At 41.3% G+C, this 20,353-nt stretch overlaps 1 protein-coding gene across 2 annotated transcripts in view; it reads right to left on the reverse strand.

Annotated features, from left to right (window-relative positions):
• Positions 1–3,884: 3,884 nt before the first annotated feature.
• cd2ap (CD2-associated protein) overlaps positions 3,885–20,353 on the reverse strand; it is a 67,955-nt gene continuing 51,486 nt past the window's right edge. The window contains exons 13-19 of one of the 2 annotated variants that reach the window (XM_078289824.1): positions 19,739–19,892; positions 18,608–18,717; positions 14,565–14,680; positions 13,679–13,762; positions 10,107–10,396; positions 7,940–8,003; positions 3,885–6,848 (exon numbers count right to left, since the gene is read on the reverse strand). In XM_078289824.1, coding sequence (XP_078145950.1) covers positions 6,807–6,848; positions 7,940–8,003; positions 10,107–10,396; positions 13,679–13,762; positions 14,565–14,680; positions 18,608–18,717; positions 19,739–19,892 — 860 coding nt within the window. In that variant the 3' untranslated portion in view covers positions 3,885–6,806. Of the gene's footprint in view, positions 6,849–7,939; positions 8,004–10,106; positions 10,397–13,659; positions 13,763–14,564; positions 14,681–18,607; positions 18,718–19,738; positions 19,893–20,353 lie in introns of those variants that run through there. The other variant, XM_078289825.1, reaches the window with a different exon arrangement.

Raw genomic sequence — 20,353 nt, forward strand, 5'->3', positions numbered from 1 at the left:
ACCAGCTCAGTAAATAAACTGTCATTGAACTTTACTCTCTGCCTCCTGTCTCTGTGTTCTGCACTTGGGTTCACTTGCCTAGCCGTAACAGTATGATCCGGCCACATCATGAACCCAGCGGACACAGCCAACCCTCTCTTGTCCCGGTGCAGTGGAAGACACCTGGGCTGGAGGATATTAGATCCAAGGCTAGAAAGATAGTTGGCTACTTCCGATCAAGTACAACTACCAAGGAAAGGCTTTCCCAAATGCAGCAACAGATGGGTAGACCTACTCTCAAAGTGATGCAAGAGGTGGACACCCGGTGGAACAGCACCTATGCCATGCTGCAGCGGTTATTTAACCAAAGAGAGCCAGTTGGTGCTGCATTGGTCACTTTGAGGACAGACCTCACACCTTTGACCTCCGAAGAGTACCGCTCCATTAACGAGTGTCTGGGAGTGCTGTCTCATTTCAACGAAGCAACCACTGAACCGTCTGAGGAGAAGAGAGTATCGGGGTCAACGGTCATTCCTCTCTTCTGCATGCTGAGACATGCTGTGAGCAGCAAGCAATAATGACACTGGCCACACTGCTTGACCCAAGATACAAAACGGTGGGCTTCTGCAGCCAGTCTAAACCCCATCCACTTCCTCTCACATCCACCCGCTACAGCCAGAGCCAGCAGGAACTTCAGCCGGTCCTGCAACTCACTCAGGTATTGTTCATGTTTTGTGGTATGATCGTTTTGTTTGTATCGACTTAAATTTGACATGGAAAATGCTTGGCACATTAATTCAATGGCAGTTATTTAGTTTGGTCATTCTTTCAGGTGAGGGTCTGTGGGATCTGTTGGACCGCAGATGCCACTGTCGAGGTTCAACGGTACCCGAGTGATCCTATAATTCCACGGTCTGAGGATCCACTGCGATTCTGGTCAATGCAGAAGGCTGTCTATCCCCGTCGGTATCGCCTTGCATTGGAGTTTTTATGCACTCCTGCCTCCTCAGTCCCGTGTGAGCGGATATTCTCAAAGGCAGGAGAAATTGTCAGCAAAAAAAGAAATCAACTCAGCCCTCGCACTGTGGAACAAATCCTCTTCCTAAATAAAAACCTTTAATTCCAGTGATGACCCCTGTTCAGTTGCACAAGCACCTCCACTCCACATCCATTTAATAAAATGTTCACTGCCCAGTCTACAAGCACTTTCACTGACCAATTCATAATGCACTATCACTTCAACAAGCACTTATTTCTTGATTTAGAGTTCACATATGAAGCCTACATGAGCTTTGCCTATGAAATAATAGGTAAAGGACAATTAAGGCTAAATATGAATAAGCCTGTGTTTCAGTCAGCAGGTTCACTACAAATACCAGATGTAGGCTATTCTAGAATTATAAGATGATGCTATTTATGTATTAATCTATTATGATTATTATGATTATTATGTTAAGTAATACACCCAAACGGCATGATTAGTGTTACTAGGTATTGGCATTGTTTTCACAACAAATGACATGTTTTCAAAGCACCAGAACGAAGCAGTTCATTAGACACAGTAGATTCATAGCTGCTCTTCGTCCTTTTGACCACCAGGTGCCACTAACGAGCACTGTGTTGAAAAGCTTCGAGCAGTGAACCCTTTTTCAATACAACTGAAAGGAAAGCCTCGTTGCTTCAGAAAGCTTCGTTTTGCCATCACTACATAAAGCTTTAGATCAAAATGGCGTTAAGATAATGAAAAACATTAGTACATTCAATCAGGTGTGTCCAAACTTTAGACTGATAGTGCACTTTCACCGTCTCCACAGCGTCCAAACGTGTTGCTAACTATATGACGACAATGTTTATTGTCCATTTTGTTCATTGTCCCCCACATATCAAGGAAAATGAATAATATACCTAATGTGTTTTGATCATTATGAATTCTGCAGTGCTATTTCAGTGCTATTTTGTAAGTAAGGAACCTCTGTGTTATGTCAGTAAAGCACACATGAAACTAGAAAGGAAAGGAAAGGCGTAGCGTTAGCCGCAGCACCTGTTGCGCAACTGTTCCAGCATGTGATGCAGACGGACGGCTGAGCTGCGGCGCCCTTCCTGCCACAGAGCAATTATCTGATGCTCAATTATGTCTTGTGCAATATGTCCAATTCTGGCATGAAAGCATAACGTGTCGATCAAAAGAATATAAATATGAAGAAGCACTTCCATTAGGAGGTAGGCCTATGAATAGCATACAGCACATAAGATTGGTACACATCATTCTGCAGTGGAACAAACATGTATGTACGAATTAATATTGTTGCATTTACATTTTAGGCATTTAGCTGATGCTTTACAGAGTGCATTCAATTCCTGTATCAGATATTTTAGAAGTAAGACAGACTTTATTTATATAGCACTTTTCAAAGAGTCTAAAGTGCCTTACAAAAGTTAAAAACAAACTTAAAGCATAACTCTGGCCCTTTTTCAACTTGGGCTTTAACTTTTTTCCTCATCTTTTTTCATCATACTGATCAATTCTGACCAAAATCTGGTCCTATGCTTGCGTGCGTTTGTGTCACCAAACCTTTGAGGGGCAGCAGTCTGAGATGAGCCTTTCCCCCAAATGTGGGTGAGTGTGACACACACACACACACATTACACAAGAGTGTCAAGTGTGAGCGAGAGCAAGAGTCAGAGGGAGAGGAAAAAATATAGCATATGACCTATATTTATATATGCAGGCTAGTTTGAATGTTATCGAAGCATCAGTGAGAAAGGTCATTCAGCCGCTGACACCGCCCCCCCCACCCCACCCCACCCCACCCCCCACACCCCATTTCCCAGAGAGACGAGTGCTTTCAGGTGCTGGTGTCAGCCTGACAAAGACATGTGAGACAGGACGTCCTTTACATAGACACATTATTACCTGATGGCCCTGTGTTGGGAAGAAGACTGGGTTTACATTAATGGACACTTGCTTCAATGGGTTGTGTAGAGCTCTACAGTGGCCATTCTGTAGGGGAAAAATGTATTCTATTCCAATGTTTCTATTCACATGATATGTAAAATGAATAAAAGCTGCGTTCAATAGTCCCAGTGTCAAGAACAAGGACGGATGAGGAAAAAGAGATTGAGGAAAAAGAGAGATGGCTATATAAATCGTACAGCAGGAAACTAATAAAGAGAATGAAGGGGAGAGAAAAAATGAAAAGAAAAAAAAAAAGATGAAGAGATAAATCTGCAACATCAAAAGACGGACATGCCAAGGATATTCGCTCACGCTTTGCTACTTGCCAGAGGAAGAAGCCCTTACACATCCTACAGAGTGTTTTCATTTAATGGGAGAAAGCCTTGATCTCTGCCCTTCTCTCTCTTTCTTGCTATGAAAAAGATTTTGTTCATACACACACACACACACACACACACACAAACACAACGTCTGTCAGAGATAGACTGTTTTAGTTTATCACGTGTCCCAGCTTTGTGAATATGATCAAGGAAAAAGAAAAAAAAACACACACTCATACATCATTAGATATTAATTTGTCCTGTGCATACATCTATACACACAAACACACACACAAAAACACACACGCAAACACACACACGGCTCTTGAGAGATGAAAGACACCCACTATAAAAGATAGACCATTTAACCCAAGATGAGGTCACAACCACAACAGGCACGTTGCTTTTCCTCACATCCTCACTCTCTCCTCTGAACAGTCAATATTTTTCAGTCAATATTTTTTTTTATCAGATTTCAGATTTTTTCTAATAATGAAACCTTGAAACAGTCTCAGCACCGTTGTGCGATAGTGAGTTCAAATATTTGAAATGCCGAGACGTCGATGCAACACACAAATATTTCAAAGGCACAGAAAAAGAAAAAAAAAAAAAAGGAGAATTTGTGACAGTAAATAAAGATGATATTTATTCATTTTTGGAAAGAATCTCAGCTCATGCAATGATACAGCTCATGTAAACAAAATCACTTGAAAATATGTTATAAATGTGCACAGATTTCTTCTTTTCTTGGCGTCAAACTATGGAATGTACAATACGTGTAAAGTAAGCTGAATTACAGATATTACATGAAGAGCCGTCACCCATCTTTTCCGTTTGCGCGATTATTTCATTGCCCAACCTTATCGATTAAGGAGCTGCGTGCAAAATGGAAGAGGTGGAGATGAGAATTGTTTTTCGAGGGGGTCAGGGGTCAGGGGTCAGGGGTCAACATGTGAGCGCTGCGCTTATTACGGTCAGATCCGTCAACGAGGTCAAAGCATTCAGGACGTGACCCTAAAATCCCCCGTCATGGTCACTCATACACAATCGAACACACCACGTGCGCGCGCACACACACACACACACACACACACACAGAATGAAGCCTGAGGATGATACACATTTGAAAGTAAAGAGTGTCGCTTCTTTAAGACATTTGTGAGATCTGTATCAAGATCTTAAAAATCAGTAACCTGTATTCTGAAAGTAGTAGTAGTACAAATTGTGATTTTGCTAAAACTGCTGCCAAATATCTGACTGAGGGAGATGAAACCTGGGGTAAATATTACTAAGAGCTGAGATGTTCCCCTAACTCATCATGAGGCGATTCTACAAGTCCAACAACCTTTTTTCAGGTGTTTCAGATTAAAGTTGTTCCCTCTCATGAGTCGTCTATGTTGTGCGTATGAGGCACAGAAACCACAGCGCCACTGAAAATCATCAATGTCAAGCTGTGACTGTACGCTAAGTCCATTACATTTTGTTATACATCTGCAGCGTAAGTGGCTGACTGTGTGTGTGTGTGTGTGTGTGCTATGGGGAGCTGCTGTTTCTAAACTTCAAACTGCACTGGACCCATTTTCTCAAAAGCATCTTGACACAAAGCTGACCCGTTCGTCGGCTCACAGCAGAACAGTACTGTGAATACTGTACATTCTTGGCTCAGGGCTTCCCTCCGCCCTCGGGTGAGAGCCGACCCGGGGTAACTAAGCCCTCTTTCATGTCGCACCAGTTAAGACTCGGGATAAACTCTATTGTGAACCCTTAAACGTCGGGGCCAAGCCGTCCCCAGAGCAGGACCTCGCTAGCGACGATAAGAATCCAGTTGCCCCGCTGTTTTAAAAAAGATCTAAAATGACGATTAGTGCCTGGAAGTGCAGCATGAAAAGGGCTAAAGGCAATCTGTAGTGCGGAAAATGCTTTTGAGAGACAACAGTACACAACCAAGCCTCTCTCTCTCTCCCTGCTCATCAGCTTTTATCTCAACACTTCAAAAGCCTCAAACTGAAAGATAGAAGAGGGAAGGGGTGAGTTTTTTTTTTATTATTTCTGTGGTGTATTGTGTGATTCCAGTTAGCTTAACTTCTGTACTTGGTCCATGTGGAAAGAGATGTAGGTAAGAGGACAGACACGCGCGCGCACACACACTCACACACACACACTCACACACACATACAGGGACAGACAGCGACTAATGATTGCTGCGCAGGGTCATACAGATCTCATACTAGAGGCTGGAAAGAGAAGGCTTGCTCTAAGATCGTACAATTTTCTTTGAATCGAAGAGACCAAGGGAGGGAAAAAGGAGAGAAAGAGGTAGAATGGAGTGCAAGTGGTGATTCGGGGGATGATAGTACGATTAGAAAGAAGAAACGAAAGGAAGAAAATGGCAAAAAAAAGAGAGCAAGTTGCAGAGATGATTATCTTGCCAATGTCTTGGTCAGCAACTTTGTCAACGGAAAGAATGCAACTCTCTCTCTTTCCTGCTCTCCTCCCTTTGTTTCTTCTTTAAAAGAAGGTTTTTGCATGTGGGTACTCTTAGCTGCATTTTCTGTAATATATATATATATATGTATATATATATATATATATATAATGGAGGTGAAAGTTTGACAAAACTTACAAGAAGAGAAAAAATAGAAGAGACCAGCAAAGAAGAGGCCCTCTATATAGTATTTGACTCGGCATGTCAGTAGACAAAAATACAGATATATAATATCATGCTGCAAATCTCCAGACACCATCAAGGTAAATGTAAGCCCCCCCCCCATTATCAACACTTAATAGAATTTTGTTTTAAACAGGCACAGTAGTGTTACCCTGGATAGGAATGCTAGAAAACATATAAAAGACAAAACAAAAACCAAAGCACAGCTGTTTTTCCGCAGCGTTGCAACGATGGAGTAAAGCGCTGCCAACAGGCGCCATGCGGGAAAACACAAAACATCATATAATTTGTTGTGATTATCCAAAGATGTTAACAGACATTTTCTTATTTTCTTTAAAATCAACTACTCGCGCATATTATATATAAAAAAAAAAAAATACGAGAAAGAAAATTACGTGAAGACAACAAGCGCCCCCTGCTTTATACAAAGTCAGTAGTATTGAGAGCGGACCTCCTCCCTCAGGAGCACGTCCAGGTCGGGGGGGAGGAACGCAAGGGTGAAGGGAGGGGGGGGGGGAGCGTGAGGGGGGAGAACTGCAAGTCCAGCGCAGTAGTTTTAAGTAAGGCCTCAATTTTTTTTTTGTGTTGGCAAAAAAAAAAAAAAAAAAGGGAAAGAAACATATACATCTGTAACTTAATTACATCTAGCTAGAAAAAAAAAACATATGTGCAAAAATGTAAATCTTACAAATATGGGGAAATAGGTTTTTTTTTTTTTGTAGATCACTGAAAAGGATTGTGCGAGAGGTGGTTCGTCCGTTTGCTCCGCCCCTTTCCTCCGTCTGGCCATCTACTCCTCCGTCTGTCATCGCCCTCCGACTCGCTGATTGGTCGACAGGCCAGCAGGTGACCTTGAGGCTTGATGTTGATTGGAGCAGAGGCTTCACGTTGAATGGACATTCCGCTTTAGTTTCTCTATCTCCATCTGGGAGGGCACACACACACACACACACACACACACACACACACACACACACAAAGTTTGGATTCATGGAGTCATTTATTTTGTGTAGATTGCTGACAAAAAAATCCCAATTTAATCCGTTTTGTATTCAGTCTGCAACCACAAAATGTCAAGGGGCATTCTGGAGGCATTGTATACAATAATCATTTTGTAATTAATTTTACTTCACATTACAATGTGGCTTGATAATGTTGCAGGAGAAGGGTCCCCTAAAATGATTAAACTATTCTCTCCCCCACTTGCTGCCTTGCTCAAAGGATCCCAAAGACTGGAGACAAATTTGTCATTGCACAAGTCACATCACGCCACATCCAGCAAAGAACCTGGAGGAAAACTCAACTAACTTCTTGGGAGAGAAATCAGCTGACAAAATGTACCATATCTCCCCTCTTTGTCTTTCATTTCCCTTTTTTTCCTATCTCTTTCCCTTTCTATCTCCGGATTTAGAAGTTCCCCTCAGGGGGTCTGAGCAAATCTGCCGCAGCGTTCCTCTGTGTGATTACACCGAGCGCGCCTGGAGCGCTCGGCAGGGAGCCCACAGCTTCCCCTCTCTCCTCCTGCGCTGACTTCTATGCCACGCTGAGCTGGGCCGGGCCGTGTCATGTGCTGTTACACTGGGAAAAGTCTAAGGGTCAGACTCCTGATGCGGGGTCACGCTGAAGTACAGGGAAACTGAACGTGTTCTATGCAGCAATTCATCTTCCTTCAGGGGGGGATGGAGTGAGTGTGTGTGCATGTCTGTTTACTGTATGGCTGTTGGCCATCAGTTGTACATTGCAGTAATGTGTGCACATGCAAGTAAACATGCTTTTGCGTTCAAGCGGATCTGTAACATCAACATTAAATGTGATTTGCAGAAATGTCAAATGTGCATATGTCGGAGGGAATGTGTGGGAACATTTGCCGTCAAGTGTGTGTGTGTGTTTGTGAGTGTGTGTCTGAGCACTTTTTTTAGCAAACTTAATCTTGCATGCGTGTGTGTGAGCATATATCCATCACTGTCTAATGCATTTAGACAGCTCAGCATGTGGTATTATAGGGATCGATGTTACCTGCAGGGCCACTCGCTTTAGCCTTTCCTCATCCAGCTCTCCTCGCAGCTCCGCCATCTCTCTCCTGGAAATACACACACACACACACACACACACACACACACACACACACACACACACACACACACACACACACACACACACACACACACACACACACACACACACACACTCATTAGCACGTATACCCTTGCAACCTCCAAAGTACTGTGCAAAAGTCTTAGGCACAAGAAGAAAAAAAAACATCCATAAAGTGAAGATGCTTTCAAAAATAATGAAATGAAAAGTTTTTAAATATGCAGAAAACAAATAAATAAACACCTAAGACAATATTTATGTAAAAAATCTAGGGTGCCTGAGACTTTTGCACAGTACTGTACATTCTTGGATGCAAAACAATTTGGTGCAGACACAAACGAGAAGTGCTCTCAGTGATCAAACTCATGACTGGGAACGCATGCCTCAGCTGATCCACAAAGAGATGTTCTACTTAGGAAGGCTGCTCACATGCTGGGAGACGTGCATAATGCACACACATGCATACGCTTTCTCATTCACAGAATAACAATGGAACTTTATGCAAAAATGTACTCTTGGCTTCTTAGAAAAAAATAAGATCGTTTAAAGTGGAAACACGGACATACTGTATGAAAAGGAGGAACAAAAACACTCAGATAAAAGACAAGTTTTTTTTTACACTGCCTGAAGAGGTTGAAACGCATTGTGCGTAAATTGGTACCTGAATGCTTTGTGGTATTATGTTCTTGACTTTAGAAGATGTGTCACCTCTATTCACTTTTGACATGTGGACACAAGTGATTTTTTTTTGCATGCAAGGAAGCCCTGCCCCTGTTTTTTTCTTGTTTGCTCTGCAATTTTTGGGCCCCTACTCTTTCCAAACTATCTTTGAGTCTACTTATGAAGGCACATGGGCTGCTCACATGCTGGGAAAACTCTGACAAAAGAAAGGTTTTCTTTGAGTTTAGAACAAAAAAACAAATGCTGACCAAACTGGCAGCTAAACCTTGACACAAACAAAACTAAAAGTCAATGCATTGTGAAATGTCACAACACAGATCATGCAACTGAATTGCTTGACTGAATTTAAGGATTGGTTAGTGCCCCACATTATGTATACTCACGGTCTACTAATCCACATAGCTGAGCATTATTCTCCAGAACAACCAGTGTCACAACATATAAAATGCAAAGTCATGTAAATTGGTACTGCCGAATATTTTTTAAGTAAACCAACTCAACTATGAAATAAATCCATGAAAAACCGGGTTATGGCTGAAAACTGGCTTTGAACAATGTAAATGCTTTAAGTAAACTATCACCTTAATTAATAATACTGCGTTCATGTAAACATACAACAGCGGGCCCAAATCCGGCTCACAAGTTTTGTCGCATGCCATACTGTCGCTTCCGTCTTTCCCGTCACTCTCCACATCAACGTAGGCTTTGAGAAGATAAAGTCCATTACCACACCCACCCATCCATTAAATCACCCATCTATCCATCTGTCGTTCCACTCCACTTCCCCATCCATCCAAGCAACGCACCGCATAACAGGTCATCCACCCGTCTGCTCCACCCGTCTGCCCAAGTAGCTACTGAGACCACATTGTCTGCAGTTGGCAACCGCTCACAGTAACAAAATATTTTCATGAGCCTGGCTCCCAGTGTGACACATTAAGTTTTCCATTTGTGGCCTCCTCCTCCAAAAAAATCTGGACAGATACTATACACTTGGGATCCAAAAAAGCAAAAAAGACCAAGGCACAAGAACAATGCCATATCAATAAAGGCATTTTTAATCGAAGAGAAAGAATAGTAGAATAAAAGAAGAATAATGTGGAGCGCTGCTGGGATACACAGGCAGCATTGTTCTATGCCATATCAATAAAGGCATTTTTAATCTAAGGGAAAGAGTGCCTTGGTCTTTTTGCTTTTTTGGATTCTACTGATAACTCCACCACCAAAGAGCACCTTTCTATCATTGATTTTTAACCAATGTGTGTCCCAGCAGCGTTCCCCATTCTTCTTCTTTTTTTCTACTATACATTTGGGACTTGAGTAAAACAAATCAAGCACACCCCCCAACTACTTCAGGTGTTTGCGAGCATATTCAAACATGTTCTAGGCCATAGTCTAGTGACATTACATTTGCTGGGTCTTGAGTAGCTCCACAGACAGCAGAAGCTCCTTCATCTGGCTCCTCAGCTCATCCAGCTGGGCGCCCTGGTCCTCAGGCTCCAACCGGACCCTGCTGCCCTGGGAGAGGCCGTCCGTGCTGGGGACCGGGGCTGATGGAGGGCTGGGCTTGGCCTCCGTGCTGGGGACCGGGGCTGATGGAGGGCTGGGCCTGGCCTCCGTGCTGGGGACCGGGGCTGATGGAGGGCTGGGCCTGGCCTCCGTGCTGGGCATGTTGGGCTTGAGGAGTGACGACAATGACTGGGCAATGAAGAAAAAAATTGTCTTTATTTTTACTATTTTTATTTTAACTATTTTCCACATTTTAGAATAATAGTAAAGACATCAAAACTATGAAATAACACAAATGGAATTATGCAGTGACCAAAAAAGTGTTAAACAAATCAAAACTATCTTATATTTTAGATTATTTAAAGTAGCCGCCCTTTGCCTTGATGGAAAGGCAAAGGCTTTGGAAAGAAATTCATACATAGACATCAACTTCACTATTTATATTTGTCTAAAAAACAAATTTCAAGCATTTAAGCATAAGCCTTTAGATCAAAATGGTTTTAAGATCATGAAAACCATAGTACATTCAATCAGGTGTGTCTAAACTTTTGACTGGCAGTGTACACTAGACCCCACGTTTGCATCGGTATAAATGTGTTGATCTTTCCAACTACCAATCCACACCAACTACAAACTTATCTGAAATATAAAACCATGATACAGTCGAAGACACAACACATTTAACGTTTATCGGGCTATAATCATGATGGTCCTGTGACTAGATCAGTCTACAAATATTAAAGTCACAAGACCACAAAAAAAAACATATATATAATTTTATTATGTTCCAATGAACATTTTTATTACTGCTGAAAGGGCACAGTGTTGTGTCTCTTCTACTCTGCCACAGTAGCTCCAGTTATGCCATCTGAATAAGGAATCATATGGCTGCAGCGTCTCTCCTGCTCCTCAGGGCTCAGACTCTCTTCCTCCTTCACCAGTGAAGAAGTTACAAGGGACACAATCTCATTTTGAAATAAGAAGAACGCGAGCGAGGTCAGAGAAAGTCCATGTAATTTCACCTGTACAAGTCTGAGCCGACGGGTTATGAGAGCTTGAAGCCAGGCTTTACTCTGAAGGCTGTGTGTGTATTTGTTAAACAATATGGTGGTCTCTGCCCCCAGCTGAACAATCAGTTATAATTACTCTTGATTGACCATGAAGAATCCAGTCTAGTGGCCTCTTCCTTGTGTCAAGGGGACTTTAAACCAATTACAGTGATGCTGAACTGGCAGACTGAACCCCAGGTAGCGGTCCCTCTTTCTCTCTCTCCTCTCTCCATGCCTACTTCCTTCATAAACAGAAACAGGAGTGAACTGTTCCGCTGTGCAGAAGGTGCCAATTAACTGGCTTGTGTTTGTCAGGCCAAGGTTGTGTGTGTGTTTGTGTATGTGGGTGGAAAAAGCCTTCAACATCATAAATTGATATATATCGTCCCTGACAGCTGATCAATCACCAGCATCTGCACTAGTGATTTGTTTTTTAAAAAGAGCGGACAGTCTGCTCAGCTTTAGTATTTTTATGATTTCATTATGTAAAAAGCAGAGAGGGAGAAGGGAAGGAAAGTTGTCAGCATTCGATCCCGGGCCAGCGGGGAAACACGTGGCTCCAGAGGCAGCGGTCCACTAACTCTGCCCACCTGATGCATTTTTCATGCTTTTAATAAGGTAGATATGGACGTCACGTTGTTATGGCTGACAACAGGAGAGTGCAGGCCATGTGCAGCCGTCTCTCACTCCCTATTGAGAGGACACTGTGCGGATCGATGCCTTCTGCAGAGTGTAGAAGTACAGATAATAATTTCAAGAAATATTGTTACCGAGTCGGAGTCTGCCCAAGGAGGAAAGTTTAGCTGCAGAGTCACATGTCGTGTGGACAAGCAATTAGATAAATACATATTTAGAAACACCACAATTTTTCCTGTATGTATGTATATATACAGTGCCCGTCAAAAGTTTGGGGACACCTGGTTGGATGTACTATATTTTTCATGATCTTAAAGCCATTTTGATCTAAAGACTTTTGCTTAAAATGCTTGAAATTAGTTTTTTAGACAAATATAAATAGTGAAGTTAAAGTGAAAGTATGCATTTCCCTCCAAAGCCTTTGCCTTTCCATCAAGGCAAAGGGCGGCTAATTTAAAGAATCTAAAATATAAGATAGTTTTGATTTGTTTAACACTTTTTTGGTCACTGCAGAATTCCATCTGTGTTATTTCATAGTTTTGACGTCTTTACTATTATTGTAAAATGTGGAAAAAAGTAAAAATAAAGTGTACATATATATATATATATATATATATATATATACACACACACTTGTACTGTACATATTCTCACAACATTCTATTTGAAGTGAGCATGTGTAGCAACAATATTGGAACTCCTTGCTCCCGCTGTGATGTATAATGTATAATCTGCTTTGCTTCATCTTGTGACTTTGTAGCAACTTTTATCGATACATCTGGATCATGCCTTATCTGGAACCATCAACTAGCTTCCATCAAACAGCTTTCACATGAGAAGCACCGGGACAACAAGAGAGGAGGAAAGAGGAATGTCTAAGAATAAGAAAGGCAGTACCCATTGGTTTAGCCAATCAGAAGCTATTTCATTAGCCTGCGGCTAGCTGTAACCATGGGTTTCAATAAGGAATGCTAGCAATGTTAAAAAACTGTTTTCAGGATAGCTGAGTGGTGAAAATGTGGTGAAAAACAACAAGTGGAGTAAAATCACAATATTAAACTTTCTCAAGTGCTGAGCCATGGGATCATGGCATCAAGCTTGTTGATGGTTCCAGATAGGGAATGATCCAGAGCAGGTTTCCGAACAGATAAAAACTGATGTTGTTGAATGGTTAGTGTACAAAAGTTGCTACAAAAGTACAAGACAAAGAAATACAGACCCATAATATATCATATGAGAGCGGGGAATTCCAATATTGTTGCTATACATGCTCATTTCACTTTAAGGGAGCAGAAAGGACAGATTCACAAACTATGCATACATATTGGGTACAGGATAAATTGTGTTCCACTGGCATGTGGATTGATATGCTGTGATAATCAATCATCAAAGGCTCTGGTAACATATAATCAGTGGAAAAATGTATTGCGACATGGAAAATTGGTTCTTTTTGCTTTATACTCATGCATTTCTGATAAAAATGTAAATTAAATCTGTCAAGTATTGATTCTGAATATGTATTTGCATGTTACACAGGTAACGTCAGGTTTCTGATCTACCAGTCAGTGTGCCTGCTGATCAATCGTGGCATGAGTCAGCAGTAGTCATGTAGTCATGCCCCAAAACATGTTAAACATGGCTCTTGGCATCAGATTTAAGTATTAAAGAAATTCAAAGATACCGATGTCATGTTTCAGCCTGCTAGTGGCATGACATCTGATGCCAGCGTCAATATTGATACATCACTAACTGTGGTGATATGGTGACTGATGGGGCCTCAAGTTACCTTTCTGGTTTCTATTGGCTTTGGTTTGGGTCCATCCTCCTCATCTATTTTGAAGGACTTCTCCACGTTCACTTCCTTGGTGGGCTTCAAGCATGAGGGAGGGAGAGGGGGAGGGAGAGAGGGAGGGGAGAGAGAGAGAGAGAGAGAGAGAGAGAGATGTTTTCGCAATTTAAAATCATTTTCAGCTGCACTTTCTGGCCAGCCGACTTGACTGACAGGAAAAATGACACTGACTGATGTCTTCACACAAGTAACCAGACGGCGTTTCAGGTAAACGTCAGGATGGATGCTTTTCTTCTGACTGATGATTCCCGGAATACAAGAGTGGAGCATAGTCAAGGTTTTTATTGCGTATGGTGGTTTTGTGTTCTGCAATTCTCACCTTGAGTGCACACTTAGTCTGACTCACATTCACCTATTTATTCACCTATACGTTATGATCCCACTGAAAATATTAAATCTGAGATCCATGCATTTATTGACTTTTCTTTACGGAAAGGATGGATTACTGAAGAAGAAAAATACTTTTTTTGCTATTGAACATCCCATTTGCCCTGTGTCTTATGGTTTACCAAAACCATATGTAATTATCTGTAAATAATAATGATTTGTACATTTTGTTTATTTTCAATACTTGTTAAATCTGATCACTATATTGTTATTATACGTAATTATGATTAAAATTATCATTCATTTTCAACACTTTCCAGACTTGTCCAACTTCCAAACTTCCCAAGACCTGGAAACATCTGCATACTTTCCAGCCCCTGCGCAAGAACCCTGTTCAGTTTAGCCTTAACTGCACCGCCATGATCTGTGTGTGTGTGTGTGTGTGTGTGTGTGTGTGTGTGTGTGTGTGTGTGTGTGTGTGTGTGTGTGCGCTCACCGAATGTCCTCCACCAAACTGGGCAGGCAGCCTCCTGCCATGCATCTTTGGTCTGTTAGCAGTGGGATGAGAGAGCTTCTCTGAGGTAGACGACAGCTCATCAAAACTCATCAGATCTACAGAAAATGAGATAGAGAGAGAAAGAGAGAGAAAAAGAGGGGAGAAGAAGGGAGGGAGAGAGAGAGAGAGAGAGAGAGAGAGAGGATAAAAGAGCAGAGAGAAGGATATCCAAGTTGAATGAAGGAACATAGGAAGAAATTAAGCAAATGGACCTCATACCTCAAATTACAAAAACTGTGAAGGAGGAGAGACAAGACAAAAACAAAACTGTACTTTAAAACTACTGTATGTGGTCATGATACATTTTTGGGAATCAGAACATATTAACACAAACTGTGGTCCGGGGACCTCGAGGAGTCCTTGAGAGGGTTTGAGGATACCCCCAGCAAAATAACGATTAGTGTCTCTATTATTTCATTCACTAGAAGTTTGCAGAATGAGGGGGGCGTCCTGGTGGCTCAGCGGTCTGAGGCGTGTACTGTGTAACTGCAACGTCCTGGGACAGGACATTTGTCGCATGTCACCCCTTCTCTCTCTCCCAATCTTTCCTGTCTCTCTCTCTCTCTCTCTCTACTCTGAACTATCTAATTAAGGAAAAAAAATGTATCTTCCCACCTATGGGGAAAAATCCTCTCAAATGGGAACATTTGAAACCATGGAACATCTGGCTTCTTCTCTTCAATGAACCACAAGGAAAAAAACAAAGCTATAGACCTATAGTATGAGCGCTGTACAACAAAAGGACTGATCTAGGAAAGCAGTCCCACCTGTTCAGCTGTGCCTTCATATCTTTCAAAGGAAATGTTAAGGTGTGTGTGCACAACAAACCAAAACAGAAGCAAGACTCCCCCTTTTTTTTATTTTTTATGTATTATGTAATACTGAAGCACTGTGTATACCGTTATATACTGTTGTGTAACAGCACTTTGCACCCAGAAAGCGGGAAGCTGCAGTGAATTAGAACGCAACACATAGCTTGTGATTGCAGGACAGATTGAATTTTCATGTTCCACGGCGATGAGTGTTAACCTGGCTTCTGGTGAGCGGTGCAGTGGAGTTTCAGCAACTCTTTGTCACTTTTAAAAGTCTCCAGTGAAACACCATTAGGCCAGTTCAACCAACTCTTTATCTCATGGTCTGTCTTTTCGCTGTGACCTTCCTCTGTCCTTTTCTGTTCCCCTGGCCTCTATCCATCAATCTCTTTGCTCTTCCACCCCCACAATATCCATCTGTAAATTATCAATCAATAATCAATCAATTATCTTTCCTCTTTTTCACTCTCTTCACAACCCTCCCTTCCTCCTGCCCTTTTCGACTGCACTTCTGTCTGCCACCCATTGTTAGATTGTCTGAATCTGTTACTATTTTTAAATCACGTCAAAACACATTTTTACGGTTTGGCTTTTAACTGATTCTACTCTTTCTGTCTGTTTTTATTCTCTCTGTAAAGCACTTTGTAAATGCTGTTTTTTAAAAAGTGCTATATAAATAAAGTGTATTATCATTATTACTATTATTCTCTCTCACGTCCCTATAGCTCTACCTCTGTTATTGGAGGTGATCCAAGTTAAAGCTATCCATCTCTCCCTTACTCTTGAAAGTGAAGTGAGCTTTGCTTTACATGATGGACGTTTAACATCCCACTCCAGCATTTTCAAGCATGCCTTGCAATCATTGGTTTTCAGGGCAAAAAAACAAAAACAACTGGGCATGCAGGGCCTGAATTCACGTCAATACCTTTGCAATTTAATTGTAAATCTCCCCTGTCATACAAATTTGCATACTGTGACTATCTTCTATAACAGTGTTTCTCAACCCAGTCCTCAAATGCTCCTTGTCCTGCAACTTTTAGCAACTGTACTCTTGCACACTTGATTCAATTACAACTCTCGATTCAGGGGTGGGGGGGGGGGGGTAGATCTCTGTTTCCCTGGAGCCAGTAGCAGGATAATCCAGGCACAGGTGGAACTGATCATACATTTTGAGATGAGAACTTTTCAGAGGAGCTTACACAACTAAAAGTGGTAATGAGGCTTTCAAATTCACAAGGCGCTGCGGTCGAGCAAATAAACGGTGTGCGCGATTATGAACCATTTCATAATGTACTTCAATCTGTTGTTGTGTTTGCTCCAGTGCAATTTCGTTGCTGCCATTAGCATAATCTACCATTATGTAATTATGGTAGATTATGTATGTAATTTTTACATTTTGCATGTTCCAGCGCACTAGAGGCCATCGTCTATCTCTTTTCATGATCTAACTCGCTGGCTTCCCAGAGCACTTTTTTTTCACACCAGCAACTTCATTTTTTATGGACAGTGCAGCGCTCTTTGTGTCTTCTCTTCTACCATTATGTAATGTTGACCTATAGGGGGGATGAAGCAACAGAACGAAAATAATTATCTAGAATGATTGACTTGAAATTAATTTAAGAGGGATACTTATCAATGTGTTGTTGTCATGAAGTTTGTTAAATGTCCACGCTCACCCTGACCACCTACCTCCCAACACATTTTTGTTGTTTTTGAAAATTTGTTGAACTGTTTGAAACTTTGCCAAAATGTTTCTTGTCTTGCCTTGTTTTCACACCAGTGAAAAAAAATAACATTTCAACTTCTGTGGATTGTTTTCCTAGCGCTGGTTTCCAACAGTAAAACATTTTAAAAGCATGTCATGCCATTTCAAAGAATGAAAATAGCCTACCGATAAATTCTGGTCGAAATGGGTCTCTTATGTGCGGCCCTTACGGCCAGATTTTGCGGAAGTGACAAATGAATAATCTGTTTTTGTTGTTTTATTTTTATTAACAAAACTCATCATTGTTTTTTCTGGTCTCCTACCTCCCTCTTTTGTCTCTCCCCATATTTGATTTGTCGAAACCTCTCCCAACTCTATATAGACACATCTACCTTTCTCAGCCTGTACAAAGTTCTAGAAACCTACAATTGTTGTAATTAATAAAAATTTTTAGAAGGATTTCGGGAAGGAAAGAGGAAAATTGTACATGTGCATAATGATACAATTGAACTGTGTAAAACCTCTGCTTATCAATATCTCTACTGTATTGATGTATGGCTCTTGTAATTTAAATCCCTGTTATCCCTAAATATAGAATAAAAAAAAAAGAAAAGAAAATAGCCTACCGAGTTGCCTCATAATGAACAGATTTCACGCTTGTTTGAGATCTTATTATCTCAAACCACGAGCGTCCATTGATTCTACAAGGACGCTGTCAGGCTACACATTATTGTCATTTATTAAGCACATTTCCCCCACGATAATTTCCTTCTGTAGTGGCAAAACAACAACACACACCGGGGACCAAACGACGACACACCGCCAGGGAAACACTTTTTAGGCGATAGAAATTTTGCCACAACAACAGTCTGTTGATGATGTTGTCTCTAGCTGCTCTGCTGTCACCTGGCTGTTACTAATGTCAGCAATAAGGCTGTGGCGACTGATATGTCACATGAATATTATGGATTTTGGGAACACTTTGGTAATGTCTGTAAAATCTGTAAAGGGTTAGTTTAATTTTAGTTTTAGTTTTATTAATTTTGACTTTTGGTGGATTAAGAAAAAAGCTTACAACATGCACAAGCCAAACTATTAAGCATTCTATGTGTTATCAAGTTTTATAAGTAGGACTGCACAATTATTCGTAGTGCAATTTTTGTTTCCACAGTAAATAATTTGTAATTGTACAATAATGACATACCGACAAAAGGAAACATTTAATTTCATCTAGGATGTCTCTGTAGTTGAAAACAGTCAACATGTTGATATTAGATGCCAAAAGTACAGTAAAATTATTTTGTTCCTCAATTCATCAAGAGTAATAATTGTGATTTATAACTGCGGTCACAAAATTTAGCAAAGTAACTTGGATTATCATTTTACCCAGAATCCCTCAGCCCTATTATTAAGTAAATTCAGGATTTTGAGAGTAGACACAGTGGTTTGAAGCAGGCTGTACATACCCATATCCGGGGCCTTCTCCCCCCAGTCCCCGGACAGTGTTTTGGGTTTGGTGGGTATCAATGGCTCAAAGTCGGACTTTGGCCGCAAGGAAGGCAACTCTCCATTGTGCCTGCAGCAGAGAAGGAAAAATGGGAGTGAACAGGAAAGGAGGCAGCCGTTTATGAATGGTATCTCAATAAATGGTGGTTCTTTGATAAAATACTATCCGCTTCTAGATAGAAAAACCACAAGAAACAGCCGCTTTGTGCAGTGCAAAGACCACGGCTCATTGTGAAAAAAAATAACATTTCAACTTCTGTGGATTGTTTTCCTAGCGCTGGTTTCCAACAGTAAAACATTTTAAAAGCATGTCATGCCATTTCAAAGAATGAAAATAGCCTACCGATAAATTCTGGTCGAAATGGGTCTCTTATGTGCGGCCCTTACGGCCAGATTTTGTGGAAGTGACAAATGAATAATCTGTTTTTGTTGTTTTATTTTTATTAACAAAACTCATCAACTCAGGAAAAATGGGAGTGAACAGGAAAGGAGGCAGCCGTTTATGAATGGTATCTCAATAAATGGTGGTTCTTTGATAAAATACTATCCGCTTCCAGATAGAAAAACCACAAGAAACAGCCGCTTTGTGCAGTGCAAAGACCACGGCTCATTACTGATGCATAAAAAGAGCTGAATGCTTTTCTCTCCTCTTAATTCATAGTATTCCCATGAGGTCACATGCATTTCCTTCCAATATGATTCTTTACCACATACACACAGCTGATTACTCGCTGTGGCTGTCATTTGATTATAATCACCTGTTAATTCATTACAATCACCTGTTATGGCCGTGTGGTGATGTAACAGAATACTATGAATAGCGTGTCATTTATGGAGACCATTGTCGTTTTAGTGCATAGCTTGATTCACCTTCCTTTACGAGTGGCCATTACCATTGATACACAACAGATAGCAATTATCCTGGTGACTATACGGTAATGTGCAATGGAGAAATGTACCGATGGATAGATAGACTGACAGACTGCATGAATGAACGGACAGGTGGTTCCTCTATTCAGACTCAAATCGCTGAATAGACAAAGTGAAGGATTGAGAGATGAACAGATAGAAAGAGACTAGGACAGACTTACTTGGCGAGGTTTGGCGAGGGAGCGAGAGGCTTGTCGGGCCTCTTCGGTGGGATGCTTCCCGCTCTGCTTTTCCCAGGAGGCGGGACAGGCTTCTTGGGCGGGACCACCGGGGCTGCAGGCTTGGATGGTTTGTGATCTGGCATGGATTTGTCAACTGGAGCAGAGAAAAGAGAGAGAGAGAGAGAGAGGTGAGGAAAGAGACAGCAAGAGGGCAGAGATGGAGACAGAAAGGAGAGGTGAAGAGAGAAAAAGAAAGAAAATTGGGGGCAAAGATGAAGAAAAAGAAGGGGGAGAGAGAAAGAGGCAAAGAGAGAACAGAGAGAGGGAAAGAAAGAAAGAGTTGGAGGAGGGGAGATGGAGAAAAAGAGTAAGTGAAAGAGAAAGTTGAAAGAAAGAGAGAAAGAAATGGCAGAGAGGAGAGAAAAAAAGCAAGGACAGAAAATGCCATATTAGGCAAATCTGATGACATTACATTGCTGGAATGTATAGATGCTCTTCACCTATTTTTTCGATGTGTGTGTCTTTCTTTTGATCTTGATTCTCAGTAAGCCATTTTAAAGTGACACAAAGTTCTTATCCATTCCATTACCAAACCATCTTGACTCACACACAGTC

The sequence above is a fragment of the Centroberyx gerrardi genome, chromosome 18, assembly GCF_048128805.1.
Source record: "Centroberyx gerrardi isolate f3 chromosome 18, fCenGer3.hap1.cur.20231027, whole genome shotgun sequence".
Lineage (NCBI taxonomy): Eukaryota > Metazoa > Chordata > Actinopteri > Beryciformes > Berycidae > Centroberyx > Centroberyx gerrardi.